The sequence below is a fragment of the Nerophis lumbriciformis genome, linkage group LG04 (assembly GCF_033978685.3).
Source record: "Nerophis lumbriciformis linkage group LG04, RoL_Nlum_v2.1, whole genome shotgun sequence".
NCBI classification, from domain to species: Eukaryota; Metazoa; Chordata; class Actinopteri; order Syngnathiformes; family Syngnathidae; genus Nerophis; species Nerophis lumbriciformis.
The window spans coordinates 6,887,522-6,907,698 of record NC_084551.2 but is presented as its reverse complement, the minus strand read 5'-3'; the positions used below and the strand labels follow the sequence as shown (position 1 = coordinate 6,907,698).

Here is a 20,177-nt window from a genome sequence, read left to right as displayed (position 1 = left end):
TAACGCAAGAAACTTCGGGTGATACGAACCATTATGTTTAAATGTTTATTTTGGCAGGCTCGTGTTTGTTTAATTCTTTGCGCTCATAAATTTGTCAAATCCACTGTACATTCCTCATTCCTCAGCCCGCCAAACAGGAGCTTTGCACACTGCATTGGGAAACAGGCCATTTTTAGCAGCATTCCCCCTCCGAGGAAATGCATCCAGACAGGGGGGCTCGTATGGTAATTTTAGTATGGGAACAACGTACTGTAATGCAAACTAACCCCTTTATACAGAGATGGGTCAGACAGACGCTTGATCAGGACAACAATGATCAGGAATGAAATACAAAGCCTGCAGTGCCCTTTCAAGATATGCACAAGAACATAAAGGGGTCCAATCTTGTTTTGCAATTGAGGTGTATTTGCTTATCATTCCAATCTTGATGTTCTTATTTTGATAGCGGACAATTGCATTAGGACAGGGGTGTCAAAGTCAAGGCCCGCGGGCTGGCCCTGGCCCGCGGGTCTTGAGTTTGACGCATGTGGATTAGAGCAGTGGTCCCCAACAACCGGGCCGCGGCCCGGTACCGGTCCGTGGATCGATTGGTACCAGACCGCACTAGAAATTAAAAAAAATATATAAATTAAAAAAAAGTTTTTTACATTTTTTTTATTAAATCAACATAAAAAACACAAGATACACTTACAATTAGTGCACCAACCCAAACCTTGAGTTTGACGCCTGTGGATTAGAGCAGTGGTCCCGGTGCCGGTCCGTGGATCGATTGGTACCGGGCCGCACAAGAAATAAAAAAAATAAAAAATAAAAATATAAATTTTTTTTTATTTTTTTTTATTAAATCAACATAAAAAACACAAGATCAGAATCAGAATCAGCTTTATTGTCATTACGCAAGGTAAAGATACACTTACAATTAGTGCACCAACCCAAACCTTAAGTTTGACGCCTGTGGATTAGAGCAGTGGTCCCGGTACCGGTCCGTGGATCGATTGGTACCGGGCCGCACAAGAAATAAAAAAAATAAAAATAAAAAATATAAACTTTTCTTTTTTTTTTCTTTTTTTTTTAATTAAATCAACATAAAAAACACAAGATACACTTACAATTAGTGCACCAACCCAAACCTTGAGTTTGACGCTTGTGGATTAGAGCAGTGGTCCCGGTACCGGTCTGTGGATCGATTGGTATCGGGCCGCACAAGAAATTAAAAAAAAAAAATAAATACAATTTTTTATTTTATTTTATTTTTTTTAAATTAAATCAACATAAAAAACACAAGATACACTTACAATTAGTGCACTAACCTAAACAACCCCCCTCCCCCGTTTACACACATTCACACTCATTCGCACAAAAGGGTTGTTTCTTTCTGTTATTAATATTTCTGGTTCCTACATTATATATCAATATATATCAATACTGTCTGCAGGGATACAGTCCATAAGCACACATGATTGTATTTTTTTTTTTTGTCATAAAAATAAAATAAAATAAAATACAACAGCACGGTGGAAGAGGGGTTAGTGCGTCTGCCTCACAATACGAAGGTGCTGAGTAGTCTGGGGTTCAATCCCAGGCTCGGGATCTTTCTGTATGGAGTTTGCATGTTCTCCCCGTGACTGCGTGGGTTCCCTCCGGGTACTCCGGCTTCCTCCCACCTCCAAAGACATGCACCTGGGGATAGGTTGATTGGCAACACTAAATTGGCCCTAGTGTGTGAATGTGAGTGTGAATGTTGTCTGTCTATCTGTGTTGGCCCTGCGATGAGGTGGCGACTTGTCCAGGGTGTACCCCGCCTTCTGCCCGATTGTAGCTGAGATAGGCTCCAGCACCTTCCACGACCACGAAGGGAATAAGCGGTAGAAATGGATGGACAATAAAATAAAATACAAAATTATTCTATGTTTGGCCAAAGTAAGACAAAGAAAACAATCTAAAGTTGTCTTTTTTTAGTTTTAATGCCATGATGAAAACTGAAATTTCAGTTTTTGGTCCGGCCCTGACTGACTTGGGACCATTGCAAAATGATGTGCGTCCCAAAGCCACCAGCCTTGGCGTGACTATAGACAGCGATTTTAAACTTAACAAAGAAGTCAATGGCCTTTTAAAATCGTGTTTTTACCATCTTCGTCTTTTAGCAAAGGTAAAACCGTTTCTATCTTTCAACCTTTTTGAACAAGTCGTGCATGTTTTTATTTCAAGTCGCCTGGACTACCGCAATGCACTTTATGCTGGCATTAGCACAAAAGCTCTCTCCCAGGTCGCGGTTAGTCCAGAATGCGGCAGCATGACATGACACATATAACCCCAATTCTTCAGACTTTGCACTGGCTCCCTGTTCATTTCAGAATTGATTTTAAAATATTGCTGTTTGTTTTTAAAGCTTTGCATGGACTGGCACCTCAGTATATCTCGGACCTCATCCAAATTTACACTCCTGTGCGCGCTCTGAGGTCCGAGAGCCAGCTCCAGCTCGTGGTGCCCAAGACCAGACTTAAAACCAGGGGAGACAGGGCCTTCTCTGTGGTCAGCCCTAAGCTCTGGAACACTCTGCCCTTCCATGTTCAAACTGCTCCCACAGTGGAGTGTTTTAAGTCTCGTCTTAAGACCCACTTTTATTCTCTGGCTTTTAACACTACGTGAGGTGTGTGGTCCTCTGTGTTTTTAAAATTTTGATTTCTATTCATTGTTTTAATTGGTTTTACCTTTTAAAATCGTTTTTAATCATATTTATTATTATATTGGTTTTATATTGATTTTATATGTATTTATTTTTTGTTTTTATTCAGTCATTGGTGGAGCTAAGGATAATATTTGAATATTGTTTTTAATATTGTTGTGCAGCACTTTGGAAAAATTTGTGTTGTTTGAATGTGGTATACAAATAAAATGGATTGGATTGGATTGGATTTTAATAGTCCGGCCCGCGTGTGCACAGATTTTCCTCCACGCGGCCCCTGATCTAAAATGAGTTTGACACCCCATGGTTAACAATTTGCAATATGGTTGGCAATAGGGATGTCCGATAATGGCTTTTTGCCGATATCTGATATTCCGATATTGTCCAACTCTTTAATTACCGATACCGATATCAACCGATACCGATATATACAGTCGTGGAATTTTTTATTTTTTTATTTTTTTGTCCTGTCCAGCTTCTCAGGCAAATCATATAGTTGATGTAGATGCCCATATCGGCTGTTCAGATTTATTTTACAAAAGAGAAGTGTAGGATACTTCTCTTGTTGCCTTATTTGTATTTGACTTTATTAAATGTATTTATATTATCATTTGGTACAGCCGGGCCGGAGCAGGAGGGGATAGAAAGAGAGAAAAAAAGAAGACAGAGGGGGAAATTGTGGGGACAAGAGGGGGATTAGACAGACAGACAAAAACAACAATAGCAAACACAACAATAACAACAACAACAACAACAATAGAGCAACATCAGCAAATACGACATGTACAAATGTGATGGTAAAAGTGATAGCAAATAAGCAGTTAGCAGTCGTGGAATTAACACATTATTATGCCTAATTTGGACAACCAGGTATGGTGAAGATAAGGTCCTTTTTAAAAAAATAAAAAAAATAAAAAAATAACATAAATAAATTAAAATTTTCTTGAATAAAAAAGAAAGTAAAACAATATAAAAACAGTTACATAGAAACTAGTAATTAATGAAAGTGAGTAAAATTAACTGTTAAAGGTTAGTACTATTAGTGGACCAGCAGCACGCACAATCATGTGTGCTTACGGACTGTATCCCTTGCAGACTGTATTGATATATATTGATATATAATGTAGGAACCAGAATATTAATAACAGAAAGAAACAACCCTTTTTTGTGAATGAGTGTGAATGAGTGTAAATGGGGGAGGGAGGTTTTTTGGGTTGGTGCACTAATTGTAAGTGTATCTTGTGTTTTTTATGTTGATTTAATTAAAAAAAAAAAATTCTGATGTTACATTTTAAAGCAGTGGTTCTTAACCCGGGTTCGATCGAACCCTAGGGGTTCGGTGAGTCGGCCTCAGGGGTTCGGTAGAGCCTCCGCCGCGGAGGTCAAGACACACCTGACTCATCTTGTAAATAACAACTTCTCCCTATCGGCGTACTATTGATACCCCCAAACAATGTTTCCTCTAATTTTCCATCTGATTTGCAGGTGTGTAATTTGTTGTGAGTTCATGCACTATGTGTTGGTTTTGTTCTTTGAACAAGGTGATGTTCATGCACGGTTCATTTTGTGCACCAGTAAAAAAACATATAACTTTGTTGTGAATTTGAATTTTTTTTATTGTATTTATCACTAAAGAAGGGTTCGGTGAATGCGCATATGAAACTGGTGGGGTTCGGTACCTCCAACAAGGTTAAGAACCACTGTTTTAAAGCATTTATCGGCCAGTTGGCAACTACCGTATATTACCAAATAAACGCCCTTGTGCAAATAACCGCCCATGTCCTAATAGCCGCCCGGGGTCTGACCCCATTTTGTGAATTAAACGCCTCTTCCTAATAAACGCCTATGTCCAAATAGCCGCCCATGGGCTGTTATTTGCATAATTTAGATTAAAATCATATTGACTTCATTAAACCCAATTTATAAGCTAAAAGGAAAAGCAAAGGTGCAATAATTCTGGTCATTACGGTAACAGCAGACGTTACGTGGGGATTCTGGGTAATCAACATATTGCAATGGGTGACCGCATATAGCGTAACACACACTCAACGACAACAACAAACCCACGAGGAAAAGTTTCAACATGGCAAGCAACAGCAGCAGTGAGTTGAATGAACAGGATACCGGTACACCACAACTGATGGACGGGAATACTTTAAGGGGGAAGAAGAACAGAAAGTTTGACTTAAAGTTCAAGCTAGCGGTTGTGAAGTATGCGGAGCAGAATTCTGGTTTGGCAGCGGCCAGGCAGTTTAACGTTGACCCAAAACGTGTACGAGAATGGAAACAAAAAAAGGGAGAACTACAATCTCAGTCGGCAATCGATGGAAAACGGGCTCGCTTATCTGGTGGAGGTAGGAAGAAAGTGAGCGACGAGCTTGATGCTAATTTGTGTCAGTGGATCAGAGGTGGGTAGTAACGCGCTACATTTACTCCGTTACATCTACTTGAGTAACTTTTGGGATAAATTGTACTTCTAAGAGTAGTTTTAATGCAGCATACTTTTACTTTTACTTAAGTATATTTATAGAGAAGGAACGCTACTTTTACTCCGCTACTTTTATCTACATTCAGCTCGCTACTCGCTACTAATTTTTATCGATCTGTTAATGCACGCTTTATTTGTTTTGGTCTGTCAGACAGACCTTCAAAGTGCCTGCCTTACTGGTGACGTTTCACTTCGTTCCACCAATCAGATGCAGTCACTGGTGACGTTGGACCAATCAAACAGAGCCAGGTGGTCACATGACCTGACTTAAACAAGTTGAAAAACTTATTGGGGTGTTACCATTTAGTGGTCAATTGTACGGAATATGTACTGTACTGTGCAATCTACTAATAAAAGTTCCAATCAATCAATCAAAAGTGTGAGGGAAAAAAGATACTTGTTTTATTTCAACCGTACCGTCAAAAGCCTCAAGACTGACCGCACATGAGGACGTTCCTGTCTTCACAATAAAAGTGCCGCTCCATCGCGCCTGCGCTTTCAAAAAAGAGTCTCCGAAAGCTAGCGCAAACAAGCTAGCAAGCTACGGAGTTTGACGCCAATATATTTCTTGTAAAGTGTATAAAAACGAATATGGAAGCTGGACAAATAGGATGCCAAAAACCCACCACTTTCATGTGGTATTGGACAGAAAGGAGGAACTTTTCTTCTCCTCCATTTGAAAACGTGGACGTTATCATCACTACTGTCTGATTACAATCAATGCAAGTCATCAGAATCAGGTAATACACCAACTTATATTCTTGTCTTCATTAATGAAAGGAATCTATATATTAAACATGCATGTATATTCATTAAAACACCTTTAACATGTAAACAAAAACAGCAAAATAAATACTTATAAATTATATACTGTATATACCAATGTATATGTATGTATGTATGTATATATATATATATATATATATATATATATATATATGATATGAGTGTGTATGTTACTCATCAGTTACTCAGTACTTGAGTAGTTTTTTCACAGCATACTTTTTACTTTTACTCAAGTAAATATTTGGGTGACTACTCCTTACTTTTACTTGAGTAATAAATCTCTAAAGTAACAGTACTCTTAATTGAGTACAATTTCTGGCTACTCTACCCACCTCTGCAGTGGATACATCACGTTCGTGGACTGAACCACCGTGTGTCCCGCAAAATGATCCGCATTAAGGCAAAGGACAGTGACAGTATTATTGTCCTGTTTTGATGGTGGGTTTTATACTTGAGTACTTGGTACCATAATTTTATTTTTCCCGGTAGGCTGCTTTATTTAAAAAGTTTATTTATTTTTAGTATTTGTATTCTATTTGACAATTGTTGCACTACTGTCATGTTGAGGCCTTGTTGATCTCTTGTCTTTTGATAGTCTTGTTTTTTTTGTTTGTATGTTTACATTAGCTTTAACATTTAAAGTTTTTAGTACGAAAAAAAAATACTGGACACTAACCATTGTAACCAAATAATGGCCTGGTGCAGGCTGGTGCAAAAATAAATAAAAGCCTTGTGCAAATAACCGCCCATGTCCTAATAGCCGCCCGGGGTCTGACCCCATTTTGTGAAATAAACGCCCGGGCTACTATGGGGCAGGGCCGACATCCGGGCAACTGAGCTACATACGGGTTCTTCGAGCCATAGCAACCTGACTGGCGTTGAAAACAAACCGTCGCCATGACTCTTTAACCTGTCGACCTGCGCTGATTATACCCGTCATTCTGACTCCAAAATGCCAAAAAACTGTGTTGTTTTTGGTTGTGCAAACCACAACTGGAAACAGGGAAAACAAAGGTCGTATTTTGTTCTGCCAAAGCGTGCTAAAAGCCCACAGAGACGAGACAAATGGCTCGCAGCTTTACACCGGGAAAACGAGGACGGTTCTCACTGGAGTCCCCCAAAATCCCGGGTCGTGTGTTCGGATCACTTCGTTTCTGGTAAATATAAGGAACAAAAATCCACCTTCTTAACCACAACTTGGTCCATGCTAATGTTGAACCCGTTGAATTTTTACTGAATAACGTTCGACAGCTGAAGTTGTTGTTGTTGCACAACAATAACATACGGTATAAAGGCTATTTCCAGTAATTCAGCAAATAATAAATCATAATACTGAACTGAATTTGAATGAGCTCTCTACAGATATAATAAATATACAGATACTGGTAGCCACCGTGTCATCCTTATTATCATTTATCAACATACCTTGGGTGATTTAACAATTTTTATGTGATTTATTCGTTATATAACAACCGAAGCTAACAACCGACCTGGTGCGCTTGTGAGGTAGACATAAAGATTTCCAAATTCCATGTCCGGCCATTGTGTAGGATTATCAGTCCACGCATCTGCTGGAAGGCGGTAAGGGCAGTCGTTTAATCCAACTACAGAACATTTTAACTCGTATCTTAACCTAGCCTCACTGGAAAGACTATTTACATAATCATACGCCATTTAGAACAGTTTAAAATGCCGTGAAACCTCGTTAAATGCCTTTTCTGTCAATGCTGTGTTCGCTGTGAGCTGGTTTGTTTTCAACGAATTCAATATGGCGACCGCGTTGCTAGGGGATTGGAGGGCGGAAGTGACGTAGGTCCGCCCTCGCCCATTTGGTAATATACGGTATGTTGTTTTATATCAATTTTATATTAACTATACTGGCCTTTTTAAATTGTTGTTTGAAAATAAAAACATTAACATGGTTATAGCCATTTATAGTGTATGTTGTTCAAAAGTAAATAAAACACTTACTATTCATTTCCCAGAGTCTACTGTTTTTTTTTTTTCATTCGTTGCAGATGCAGAGACGCTTCCGGTCAGCTGACGTCACGTAGCGGAATCTCGCGCTTCTCATTGGACGCTGCGGTCACGTGACGGCACGTTTAGTTTCACTTCCGCACTTTGGAACTCCTCCACTCCTGCTCGTTTCAGGTCGCGTCTAAAACACTTCTCCGACGAAAAAGAGCGTCGTCGTAAAGACACGGCAGCCTAGTCGTTTGAAGGCTGGTATAAATATGTATTTGTTTGTATAATTTAGGGAAAAATTAGAAGCAGAACTCTTTTTTTTTTTTTTTTGCTAAAGTCAACCAGGAAGTGGCTCTGGCACAAAGTCTCGCTGCATCACTTGTGCTGCTGTCAGCTAACTTCTCCATCGCTATTAAAGCAGAAATAATGCAGGTACGTTCACAGCATTCTTGTGTTTTATGACCTCTTTATGGTTTGCTTCAAAAGTTGATTCTACTTGTAGTCAAGTACATGAACAAATAGAGTAAAATGCAATTCATACTATATTTAGCATGTATTTTGCATATGTTTACACATTTCACTATTTTGAATAATACATTACCCATGGGAACTGGGGGCACTAGAGTATTTAGACAAAAAAAAACTCGATATCATCGAACAATCATTATTTACATTACAACTAGGGATGTCCGATAATGGCTTTTTTGCCGATATTGTTCAACTCTGAATTACCGATACCGGTATCAACCAATACCGATGTGTATACAGTAGTGGAATTAACACATTATTATGCTTAATTTGGACCGCTAGGTATGGTGAAGATAAGGTCCTATTTAAAAAATGATTTATAAAATAAGATAAATAAATTAAAAATAAATTTCTTGAATAAAAAAGAAAGTAAAACAATATAAAAACAGTTACATAGAAACTAGTAATGAATGAAAATGAGTAAAATTAACTGTTAAAGGTTAGTACTATTAGTGGACCAGCAGCACGCACAATCATGTGTGCTTACGGACTGTATCCAATCAATCAATCAATCAATGTTTATTTATATAGCCCTAAATCACAAGTGTCTCAAAGGGCTGCACAAGCCACAACGACATCCTCGGTACAAAGCCCACAAAAGGGCAAGGAAAAACTCACCCCAGTGGGACGTCGATGTGAATGACTATGAGAAACCTTGGAGAGGACCGCATATGTGGGTAACCGAAAGCAATGGATGTCGAGTGGGTCTGACATAATATTGTGAGAGTCCAGTCCATAGTGGATCCAACATAATAGTAAGAGTCCAGTCCATAGTGGGGCCAGCAGGACACCATCCCGAGCGGAGACGGGTCAGCAGCGCAGAGATGTTCCCAACCGATGCACAGGCGAGCGGTCCACCCCGGGTCCCGACTCTGGACAGCCAGCACTTCATCCATGGCCACCGGACCTGTGCCCCCCCCCCCCCCCCCTCCACAAGGAAGAGGGGAGCAGAGGAGAAAAGAAAAGAAACGGCAGATCAACTGGTCTAACAGGGGGGCTATTTAAAGGCTAGAGTATACAAATGAGTTTTAAGATGGGACTTAAATGCTTCTACTGAGGTAGCATCTCTAATTGTTACCGGGAGGGCATTCCATAGTACTGGAGCCCGAATACAAAACGCTCTATAGCCCGCAGACTTTTTTTGGGCTCTGTGAATCACTAATAAGCCGGAGTTCTTTGAACGCAGATTTCTTGCCGGGACATATGGTACAATGCAATCGACAAGATAGGACGGAGCTAGACCGTGTAGTATTTTATACGTAAGTAGTAAAACCTTAAAGTCACATCTTAAGTGCACAGGAAGCCAGTGCAGGTGAGCCAGTATAGGCGTAATATGATCAAACTTTCTTGTTCTTGTCAAAAGTCTTGTCGTCTTGCAGACTGTATTGATATATATTGATATATAATGTAGGAACCAGAATATTAATAACAGAAAGAAACAACCCTTTTGTGTAAATGAGTGTAAATGGGGGAGGAAGGTTTTTTGGGTTGGTGCACTAATTGTAAGTGTATCTTGTGTTTTTTATGTTGATTTAATTAAAAAAAAACACACACAAAAAAACGATACTGACAATAAAAAAAAACGATACCGACAATTTCCAATATTACATTTTAAAGCATTTATCGACATCTTTAATTACAACATATTAAAAGATGACATTTATGGACCACAATAAACAATAAATGATAAATGGGTTATACTTGTATAGCGCTTTTCTACCTTCAAGGTACTCAAAGCGCTTTGACAGTATTTCCACATTCACCCATTCACACACACATTCACACACTGATGGCGGGAGCTGCCATGCAAGGCGCTAACCAGCTAACCATCGGGAGCAAGGGGTGAAGTGTCTTGCCCAAGGACACAACGGACGTGACTAGGATGGTAGAAGGTGGGGATTGAACCCCAGTAACCAGCAACCCTCCGATTGCTGGCACGGCCACTCTACCAACTTCGCCACGCCGTCATTCCATTGTATTATCATCATTCACTTGCATTAATAACTAGAGATGTCCAATAATGGCTTTTTTGCCGATATTCCGATATTGTCCAACTCTTAATTACCGATTCCGATATCAACCGATACATACAGTCGTGGAATTAACACATTATTATGCCTAATTTTGTTGTGATGCCCCGCTGGATGCATTAAACAATGTAACAAGGTTTTCCGAAATAAATCATCTCAAGTTATGGAAAATAAATGCCAACACGGCACTGTTATATGTATTATTGAAGTCACAAAGTGCATTATTTTTTTTTTAACATGCTTCAAAACAGCAGCTTGGAATTTGGGGCATGCTCTCCCTGAGAGAGCATGAGGAGGTTGGGGGGGGGGGGGGGGGTATATTGTAACGTCCCGGAAGAGTTAGTGCTGCACGGGGTTCTGGATATTTGTTCTGTTGTGTTACGGTGCGGATGTTCTCCCGAAATGTGTTTGTCATTCTTGTTTGGTGTGGTTTCACAGTGTGGCGCATATTTGTAACAGTGTTAAAGTTGTTTATACGGCCACTCTCAGTCTGACCTGTATGGCTGTTGACCAAGTCTGTCTTGCATCCACTTGTGTGTGTGAAAAGCCGTAGTTTTGTGATTGGACCGGCACGCAAAGGCAATGCCTTTAAGGTTTATTGGCGCTCTGTACTTCTCCCTACGTCCGTGTACACAGCGGCGTTTTGAAGAGTCATAAATTTTACTTTTTGAAACCGATACCGATAATATCCAATATTACATTTTAAAGCATTTATCGGCCAATAATATCGGCAGTCCGATATTATCGGACATCTCTAAAAAAATACTTAACTTTATTTTCAACTACCCATCAAATTCATAAAAATGACAATACATTTTACCTTATTCCTTACAGCATATTACTGTAAATTGAAAAAAACTACTATTGTTTTTTGCGTTAAAATTCTGTTGACTGAGCAGCCAGTTTTTGACTTTAAAATCTATGGTTGTTGTTTTTAACGATGTATTACTGTAAATGGAAAGACGGTACATTTGTTTTTACAGTGGAAAAACTGGCAGCTATGTTGGCAGAATAAAAAAAGAACTTGTACTGTTTTTCCATTAACAATATAATGTGGTAAAAACCAATGTCAGTTTATTACAGAAATTCTGGCAACTAAGCTGCCAGCTTTTTCCGTAAAAACCCCCCTCAAAAAACAGCGGTACTGTTTTTCCATTTACCGTAAAATGTTGTAAAAAAAAACAAAAAAAACCCACTAGATTTTACAGTAAAATTTTGTAACAGTGTTAAAGTTGTTTATACGGCCACCCTCAGTGTGACCTGTATGGCTGTTGACCAAGTATGCAAGGCATTCACTTGTGTGTGTGAAAAGCCTTAGGTATTATGTGATTGAGCTGGCCCGCAAAGGCAGTGCCTTTAAGGCTTAATGGCGCTCTGTACTTCTCCCTATGGCCGTGTACCACTACGTACAGCGGCGTTTTAAAAAGTCATGCATTTTGCTTTTTAAAACCGATACCGATAATTTCCAAACCGATACCAATAATTTCTGATATTACATTTTAAAGTATTTATTGGCCGATAATATCGGACATCTCTATTAATAACGTAATGCAACAATGTCTCTGGCAGGTGTTAACCTATCCCAGTCGAGGATCTCTCCTGGTTTGGACGGTGGTAGTTCAGCTTTTCCTGCGAGGCAGCGGGACTCACGCCGATGACGGCACCAAGAACTGCAAACTCGTCTTCGAGTCCGAGTCCGAACGGAAGGTCCTGCGGCGAATAGAGCCGCTCGCCCGCAAGAAGTAAGAGACACAGCCGTTGACGTTAGTATGCTCGTTACCAGATCGTGTCATCTTCTTCTCTACGTCGATAATAGCTTCACGGCAGAGATGCAGATTGGAGAGGCAAAGTACTCGTACGCGTTCCAGCTGTGCGGCGACGCAGGAGGCGTCCCAGGAGCCGGTGTCATTCAGGTGGAAAACCAGAAGACGGGACCGAAGATAACCGTGATTGGCTTGTACAATGCAACAGAGGTCATTGGAGGAAGTAAGTAAATATAGACAGAAAAGCAATTATGGACTGTTACATCATTCCATACAAACTGCAAAGACTTGCTATGAAATGCTGTGATGTTAACCAATGTCACCAACGGGGCTGCATTTCTTCAGTTCCTGTAATTTGATTAGAGAACATCCTGTCATGATAAATGATGCAAAATACTTCCTCCAAGAGCAAAGTAATTTTATTAGCATGACAATGCCATGGCAGATTTACAAGCAGCAGTTTAGCATTTCACATGCAACATAAGTATGTATTTAGTGTTTGTTGCTGCGTGTCTTGTCATGATAATGTATCGAAGCAGGTGCATTCCTACTATGTACTACGTTATTTTCTGTTCTCCTCTTGCAGGCGACTATGTGTGGCTGATCTATGGAAATGGAGAAAAATACGACACCCACTGCTCCAAAGAACAGAGGAAAGCCTTTGTAATGATTTTTTGCAACCGAAATTTGGAATCGGTAAGTCAGTGGAGTTAAAACAAAGACAAGAATGTAGCATAAACAAGCTGGACAGAAGCCAAGTATAAACATTGAAACCTTGATTTACAAACTTAATAGGGAACTGCACTTTTTTTGGAATTTTGTCTATCATTCACAATCCCTGTGTGAGACAAGAATACACGTCTTTCTTTTTTTTTTTTATCAAATCAACTTTATTTATAAAGCACATTTACAATTTACCACAGGGGTAGCCAAAGTGCTGTACAATAAGCAAGTTAAAAGATAACACAAGAAAAACGAGCAAACACAACTCGATAAAAAAAGAACAAACACAAAGGAGATTAAAAAAAACCCAGAGAAACAGGTTCACAGCAGGTGCATTATGGGACGCCATAGCAGGATGGAGATCACAGAGTGTTAAAGGCCAGGGAATAAAAGTGTGTTTTTAAGAGCGATTTAAAAACAGGAAGACAGGAGGCGTGCCTAACACTCAAAGGTAAGTCGTTCCAGAGCTTGGGAGCAACGACGGCGAAAGCTCTGTCACCTCTAAGCTTCAGCCTTGTGTCAGGGACCGTCACATACCTGCCAACTACTCCGGTTTTCCAGTAATTAGTACGGTTTTCATCAACCTATTCCGGGTTATGGTTGCAGTGATAAAAAATACGGTTTTTCATTCATTTAAAAAAATTTTTTTTTTTTAAGTTTTATTCACGAAATCGCGTAACAACAATGACAATCGACACTGCTTCCCGTAACTTCCTATCGAGCCATTCCGAATGCCATGCGCGAGGCTATTTATAGCCCCGCTGCCAAGCACGAGGCACCAGTTGCCCATTGTTTCCAAACGAGCGAACGATCATGGAATCAGCCGGAGAAAAATCGCAAACGAGTCTTAAACCGAAAAGAAAACTGCAGTCATTCCGTGAAGAATATTCAAAAGCCTATCCGGGAATAATTATCCGTTCCAAAAAGGGTGAAAACTACGCGAATTGCACCTTGTGTAGACAAGATTTTTCGATCGGACACGGAGGAATTAGCGATGTAAAAGACCACGTTGGGACAAAAAAAACACAAGTCTAATGCCGTTGCTAGCGATACAAGTGGAAAACTTTCAACGTTTTTCGTCGCCCAAACAGATTCTTTGGATGTGATGAATGCTAATGATGCTATTGAATTACATTTTAATGAAGTAAACTTATCATAAAGTTACCATATCATTTTTGCAGTATGATCAATCTGATAGAATAAATTTGGATTTTAGCCACAAAAAGGTAATGACACCAATGTTATCTATTGGAATTGTTTAGTACTGTTATACTGTTAAAAGTGTTTATACTATTTATGCTTTCAAGTCCAAGTTGAAGAAATCTTGTTAAATGTTGACAGCATAACTACCAAAATACAGAAGTATGTCCTTAATATTTTTGCAGTGCTATTTCTGTTGAAAAGTTAAAATGATTACATTAGAGATGTGATGTGCCACTTTTCAAGTGTCTGATGGCTTAAATGAATTTTCATTAATTTTTCATATTTTGAATTCTTTTGAAAGGCTTACAAAAAAACTACATTTGAATTGTAATTCCATGCTATTGACAGGACTATTAATTTTAATGAAGTTAGCTTACCATGTTTACAATATGATAATTGTGATAGAAATGTGAATTTTAGGCACAGAATATTTTTTACAATTGAACAAGGCAGTAGATTATACAAGCTTGGACAGAAAGTTAATAATGACACCAATTTTTTTTTAATGGAATTGTTTAGTACTGTTTTACCATTTGTTTACTGTAAAAAGTGTTTATACTGTTTATACTTTCAATCAACAAATTGAAGTCTTGTGAAAGGTTGACAGGATAACTGGCATTAACTGTCAAAATAATTTCAAACTATTGAAGTTAGCTTACAGAATAAACATGTCAATCAACCCATATGATTTTTGCTGTAATATTTTTGTTTTGAAAAGTCACTGTGACTGATAGAAAAGTGATGGTTTTAGCAACATTTTAACCTGTCTGAATGCTAATAATCATTTTGGACCCTGGCTACTAGGTTTTTCTGATTTCAAAAGTTGGCAGGTATGCCGTCAATAGCGGCTGATCAGCTGATCTTAGGGATCGTGGGGGGGGGGGGGGGCAGTAAGGCTGAAGGAGGTCGGAGAGATATGTTGAAGCGTCCCTGAATCGTATCGGCAACAACAAATACTTAATCAAATCATTCTGAAATCGAATCGTTACATCCCTAGTTTGTACACTTTGAACACAGTATAAAGCGCTGTATATCATGCAAACATTACAGGTGGGAAGGGTGGATTAACTTTCTATGTAATAACAAAACAACTCGCAGAACTGTTCTCATATGAGGCTGCCCTGCTGACACACACACACATTGTCACTAGCCCTGTTGTGCACCCTCAGTTTGAAATCACAAACTCCTTAAGTTAAACAGCCAGATCGCTACGATGATTAAGAATAAAAACTAAAACCTCAAGCGAGGGCACTGTTAATACTTCTTGAAAGTTTCACACCACATATTGCTTGTTTTTGCTTTCTTTGGACTCATATTGAGCTAGCAAGACTCAAAAATGCTATGGAAAGGCTAAAAACAAACGTGGGAAACGCACACAAAGTAGCAATTAGCACAACACTGCTCTACTGAATGAATGAGCAATGTTCGTACACCAAAGCATATTTTTATGAGGTCTGATTCGTAAATTGAAAAGTTCCTACAATGAGGGGTTCGTAAATTGAGGTTCCACTGTGTATCCATTGCGAAAACAGTATCCATTCCCTCATTTTTTTTTTTTTTTAATCAGCAAGTTTCATACTGGTTCATCCTCTACTTTCCTAGGGCCAACTGGAGGTGGTTCAGGAGAACAGGGAACGGGAGCAGCACTGCTACTACCAGTTCAAGCTAGAGTCCAGTGCCGTGTGTCCACCTCTTGAATACAAGCTTAGCGCCGGCTCCATCATACTCATCATGTGAGTGAATTGGAAAACACGACCAACAGCATCTCAGTATCTTCTCAAGGGATAATATTATAGAAAGTAATAATTGGATATACTTTCAGTATACTATTCACTAACCACGAGTCAACATATTATCTTAATAGCTGGCAACACAAGTGATTGGGAAGATCATTTTGTCTGGTGAGGCTACATGAGTGCTTCTGACACTGGGGCACTGCAGTTCATTGAGGGTAACATGAGAGAAACAACTTACACTTTGGTCACAGTATGGATATGTTTAGAGTAAACTTGGATATAGTTTAGAATAGTCAATGTACAGTTTGTTTAGCAGTGTGTGTTTACTATCTAACTAAGAATGAGTCACACACAGCCATTATTTTCTGAATAGCTGGCAATAAAAATGGGTACACCTCACAGTAATGATGTCCAAAGTATCATCGTTATATAGCATTGCCTTCATCCTCCTGGGCATAGACTGACCAGAGCAGCCAAAATTGTTAGTGGAATCCTCCTCCACTCCTCCATGATGACATTACTGGTGGACCTGGTGGATGTTAGACACCTTGCAACTTCCTTCCACCCACTTTAGGATGCCCCACAGGTGCTCTTAAAGGTGTGTTTGATGTCCATATATCATGTTGGAAAACTGCCACATGGCCTAGTTTCTCAAGTTGTGCTCACAATGTCACAGTGCATGTTGGAATTCACGTTTCCCCTCAATGAATCCATCAATCAAAGTTTTTATATAGCCCTTTATGGGAAGTGTCTCAAAGGGCTGCACAAGCCACAACAACATCCTCGGCTCAGATCCCACATCAGAGCAAGAAAAAACTCAATGAGATACAATGAGAAACCTTGGAGGGGACTGCAGATGTGGGGATCCCCCCCCCTGGGTGACCGGTGCAATGGATGTCGAGTGGATCTAGTTAATAGTGTGAGAGTCCAGTCCATAGTGGGGCCAGCAGGGGATCATCTTGAGTGGAGACAAGTCAGCAGCGCAGAGACGTCCCCAACTGATGCACAGATGAGTGGTCCACCCCGGGTCCCGACTTTGAACAGCTAGTGCATCATCTGTGGTCACCTGATAAACCTCTCCACGCAGGAGAGGGGGGCAGAGCCGAAAAGAGACGGCAGATCAACTGGTCTAAAAGGGGGGTCTATGGGAGACATATGGTACAATACAATCAGCAAGATAGGATGCAGCTAGACCGTTTACTATTTTGTACGTAAGTAGTAAAACCTTAAAGTCACATCTTAAGTGCACGGTGAGCCAGTCTCGGCGTTATATGACCAAACTTTCTTAAACCGCAGCACCTGCAGCACTCATGCATATGTTTAACAGTAGGCAAGACACAATTATCTTGCTACTCACCGCTATTTCAACAGTAATGGCTTTGTGTTGACTCATTTTCATGGCATATATGTGTGTGTGTGTGTGTATATGTATATGTGTATGTGTGTGTATATATATATATATATATATATATATATATATATATATATATATATATATATATATATATATGTCTTAATAAGGTTATCCAAAAAATAGTGCTCGATACCGTAGTAGAGCGCAATATATGTATGTGTGGGAAAAAAATCACAAGACTATTTCATCTCTACAGGCCTATTTCATGAGGGGTTCCCTCAATCATCATATATATATATATATATATATATATATATATATATATATATATATATATATATATATATATATAATGTATGTATATATATATATGTATATATATATATATATATATATATGTATGTATGTATGTATGTGTATGTATATATATATATATATTTATACAGTATATATATATATATTGCGTGGGTTTCCTCCTCCAAAGACATGCACCTGGGGATAGGTTGATTGGCAACACTAAATTAGCCCTAGTGTGTGAATGTGAGTGTGAATGTTGTCTGTCTATCTGTGTTGGCCCTGCGATGAGGTGGCGACTTGTCCAGGGTGTACCCCGCCTTCAGCCCGATTGTAGCTGAGATAGGCTGCAGCGCCCCCCGCTACTCGAAGGGAATAAGCGGTAGAAGATGGATGATAGATAGATATGTATATATATATATATATATATATATATATAAAAATCTCCTGATGATTGAGGGAACCCCTCATGAAACAGGCCTGTAGAGATGAAGTAGTCTTGTGATTTTTTTTCCCCACACATACATATATATATATATATATATATATATATACATATACATACATACATACATATACACACACACACATATATATATATATATATATATATATATATATATATATATATATATATATATGTTTACTTTTTTTAAGACTCAATTTTCACCAGTGAGTCTCAAAGTTTGGTACGGTAGCTCTATTTAGTGTTACGGCAAATAATCACTTAATTCAATATTGTAGTGTAACAGTTTTATTTTCCTATATTCAAACTGTGAGTAATGTTACAATATACTTGATAAATAAAGCTTCTGCCTTGTTTTTAATTAAATACCATGATACTGTATTTTAATATTGGTCATTATGTTGGTACTTGGAGAACCAAATGTTTTCGGACGTGGTACTTGGTAAAAAATACAAGTTTGAGAACCACTGTATTAGGCCATCTTTGTGCTTACTCGCTGCCAAGACAAGCTTTTGTAACATTTAACATATTTTGAAAAGGTTTTTATTATAATTTTTATATCAGTATATTGTAAGAATCAGTTTGAATTAAGAATCGTGTTGAATCGAGAATCAATTCTGAATCCAATTGTCACGCCAAGAATCGAATCGTGAGTTGCTGTAAGATTCACATCCCTAACAAGCTGCACACTGACTATAAACATGTTTACGTTCTATGTTATTGTCCCTTGACAAGATATAGCACAAACATTGATTGTCATCTCTTATTACAGCGCTTTCTGTCTACTGGCTGTTTACCTCGTTGGAGGTTTCCTCTACCAGCGGCTCATCGTCGGGGCCAAAGGCATGGACCAGTTCCCCAATTATGCCTTCTGGGTGGAGGTCGGCAATCTCTCGGCCGTAAGTACAACACGACGATGATCACCTACTTTTATTAGAATCCACTAATCCTTCTCTTTACAGGACGGTTGCGACTTTGTATGCCGCTCGCGGGATCGAGAGGAGCGCCCTACCTACAGGGGAGTGGCCACAGAACCTTTAGAGGAGGAGCCCGAAGAGCGAGATGACCACTTGTTACCCATGTGACCTCACAGAGAGGCGCTTTTGTTTTCACTGTGTGACAGGTTTGATGAAACTGCCTGTAGGCGAACTCTGTTCCGAAGGAAAGGGCAGGGCGTGTAATGTACAGACACAATGTAGAGCTCCTTCATACAGATTAGCAACCTCCGCACCTCGTTCATCAAGTCATTCATTTGGGATTAAAGCGAAGTTTCTTCTCTAGAAATGTGACAGGAAGTGTATTTTCTACTTGATGCAAATATATATGATATTGCCCCCCTGCTAATGATGTGTGAGTATACTGTAGGCCCACATAGGTCATAACACACTGCTGTGTTTTTTTTCTTCCTTTAAAACTGTTATTTAGGCGGGTTGGATATTGTGAACGTTTCATTTTAGGTCAGTCCTCATTCCACTCACACAGGTCAACATAAATGTATAATTAATACACAACATTCACATTCAATGATTAAAAAAACACTCACCCAAAGTTCTTAAGTTTTGCTGGTACAAGCAAATATATACAGATATATGATAACAAAATGTGCATTGATTATTTTTGAATTAGATATTTATATTTATATTTTGATCAAATAAATGCACTTTCATAGCAAATAACCAAAACTGATAAAGTCCTTAATAATGCCAATATTATTTCTACTGCTAGATGGTCCTTGTAATTTTACCTTTGAATAACTAAGTATTAAAGAATACGAAAGTGATTTGATGGTAACGAGGGCACTTCCCCGGTATTATAAAATATACACTGTACAATTTGGAATGTGTTGGTCAGTGATTAAAACCAGCTTTTCAAACTTGATGGAAAATTATGTTTGGGATTTTAAAGTCACTTCTCTTTTCTTTGCTTTATTTTAATATATTCTTTCATTTTATTTATAGTCTGAGTCCGTCCAAATCTTTAAAAAGATCATACTTATTTTTATTTTAAAGGGTCATCAACACGGAGTGGAAATTGGTTTTTTTCTGAAGTCACAGTTCAGTTTAAAACATGTTGTAATGGATGTCCTCACATTTGGACATTTTGTGTACAGTATGCAATGATGTTTGAAATAAAAAAGTTATATATGTTGACCTGA

The 20,177-nt window shown here is 38.9% G+C and overlaps 1 protein-coding gene across 1 annotated transcript; it reads left to right on the top strand.

Moving 5' to 3' along the window:
- Positions 1 to 8,058: 8,058 nt before the first annotated feature.
- On the top strand, positions 8,059 to 20,177 carry m6pr (mannose-6-phosphate receptor (cation dependent)). The gene is made up of 7 exons (XM_061948405.2): positions 8,059 to 8,357; positions 12,053 to 12,225; positions 12,300 to 12,469; positions 12,833 to 12,942; positions 15,775 to 15,905; positions 18,795 to 18,921; positions 18,985 to 20,177. The coding sequence occupies exons 1-7, from the start codon at positions 8,352 to 8,354 to the stop codon at positions 19,105 to 19,107; spliced, it is 840 nt and encodes a 279-aa protein (XP_061804389.1). The 5' UTR covers positions 8,059 to 8,351; the 3' UTR covers positions 19,108 to 20,177.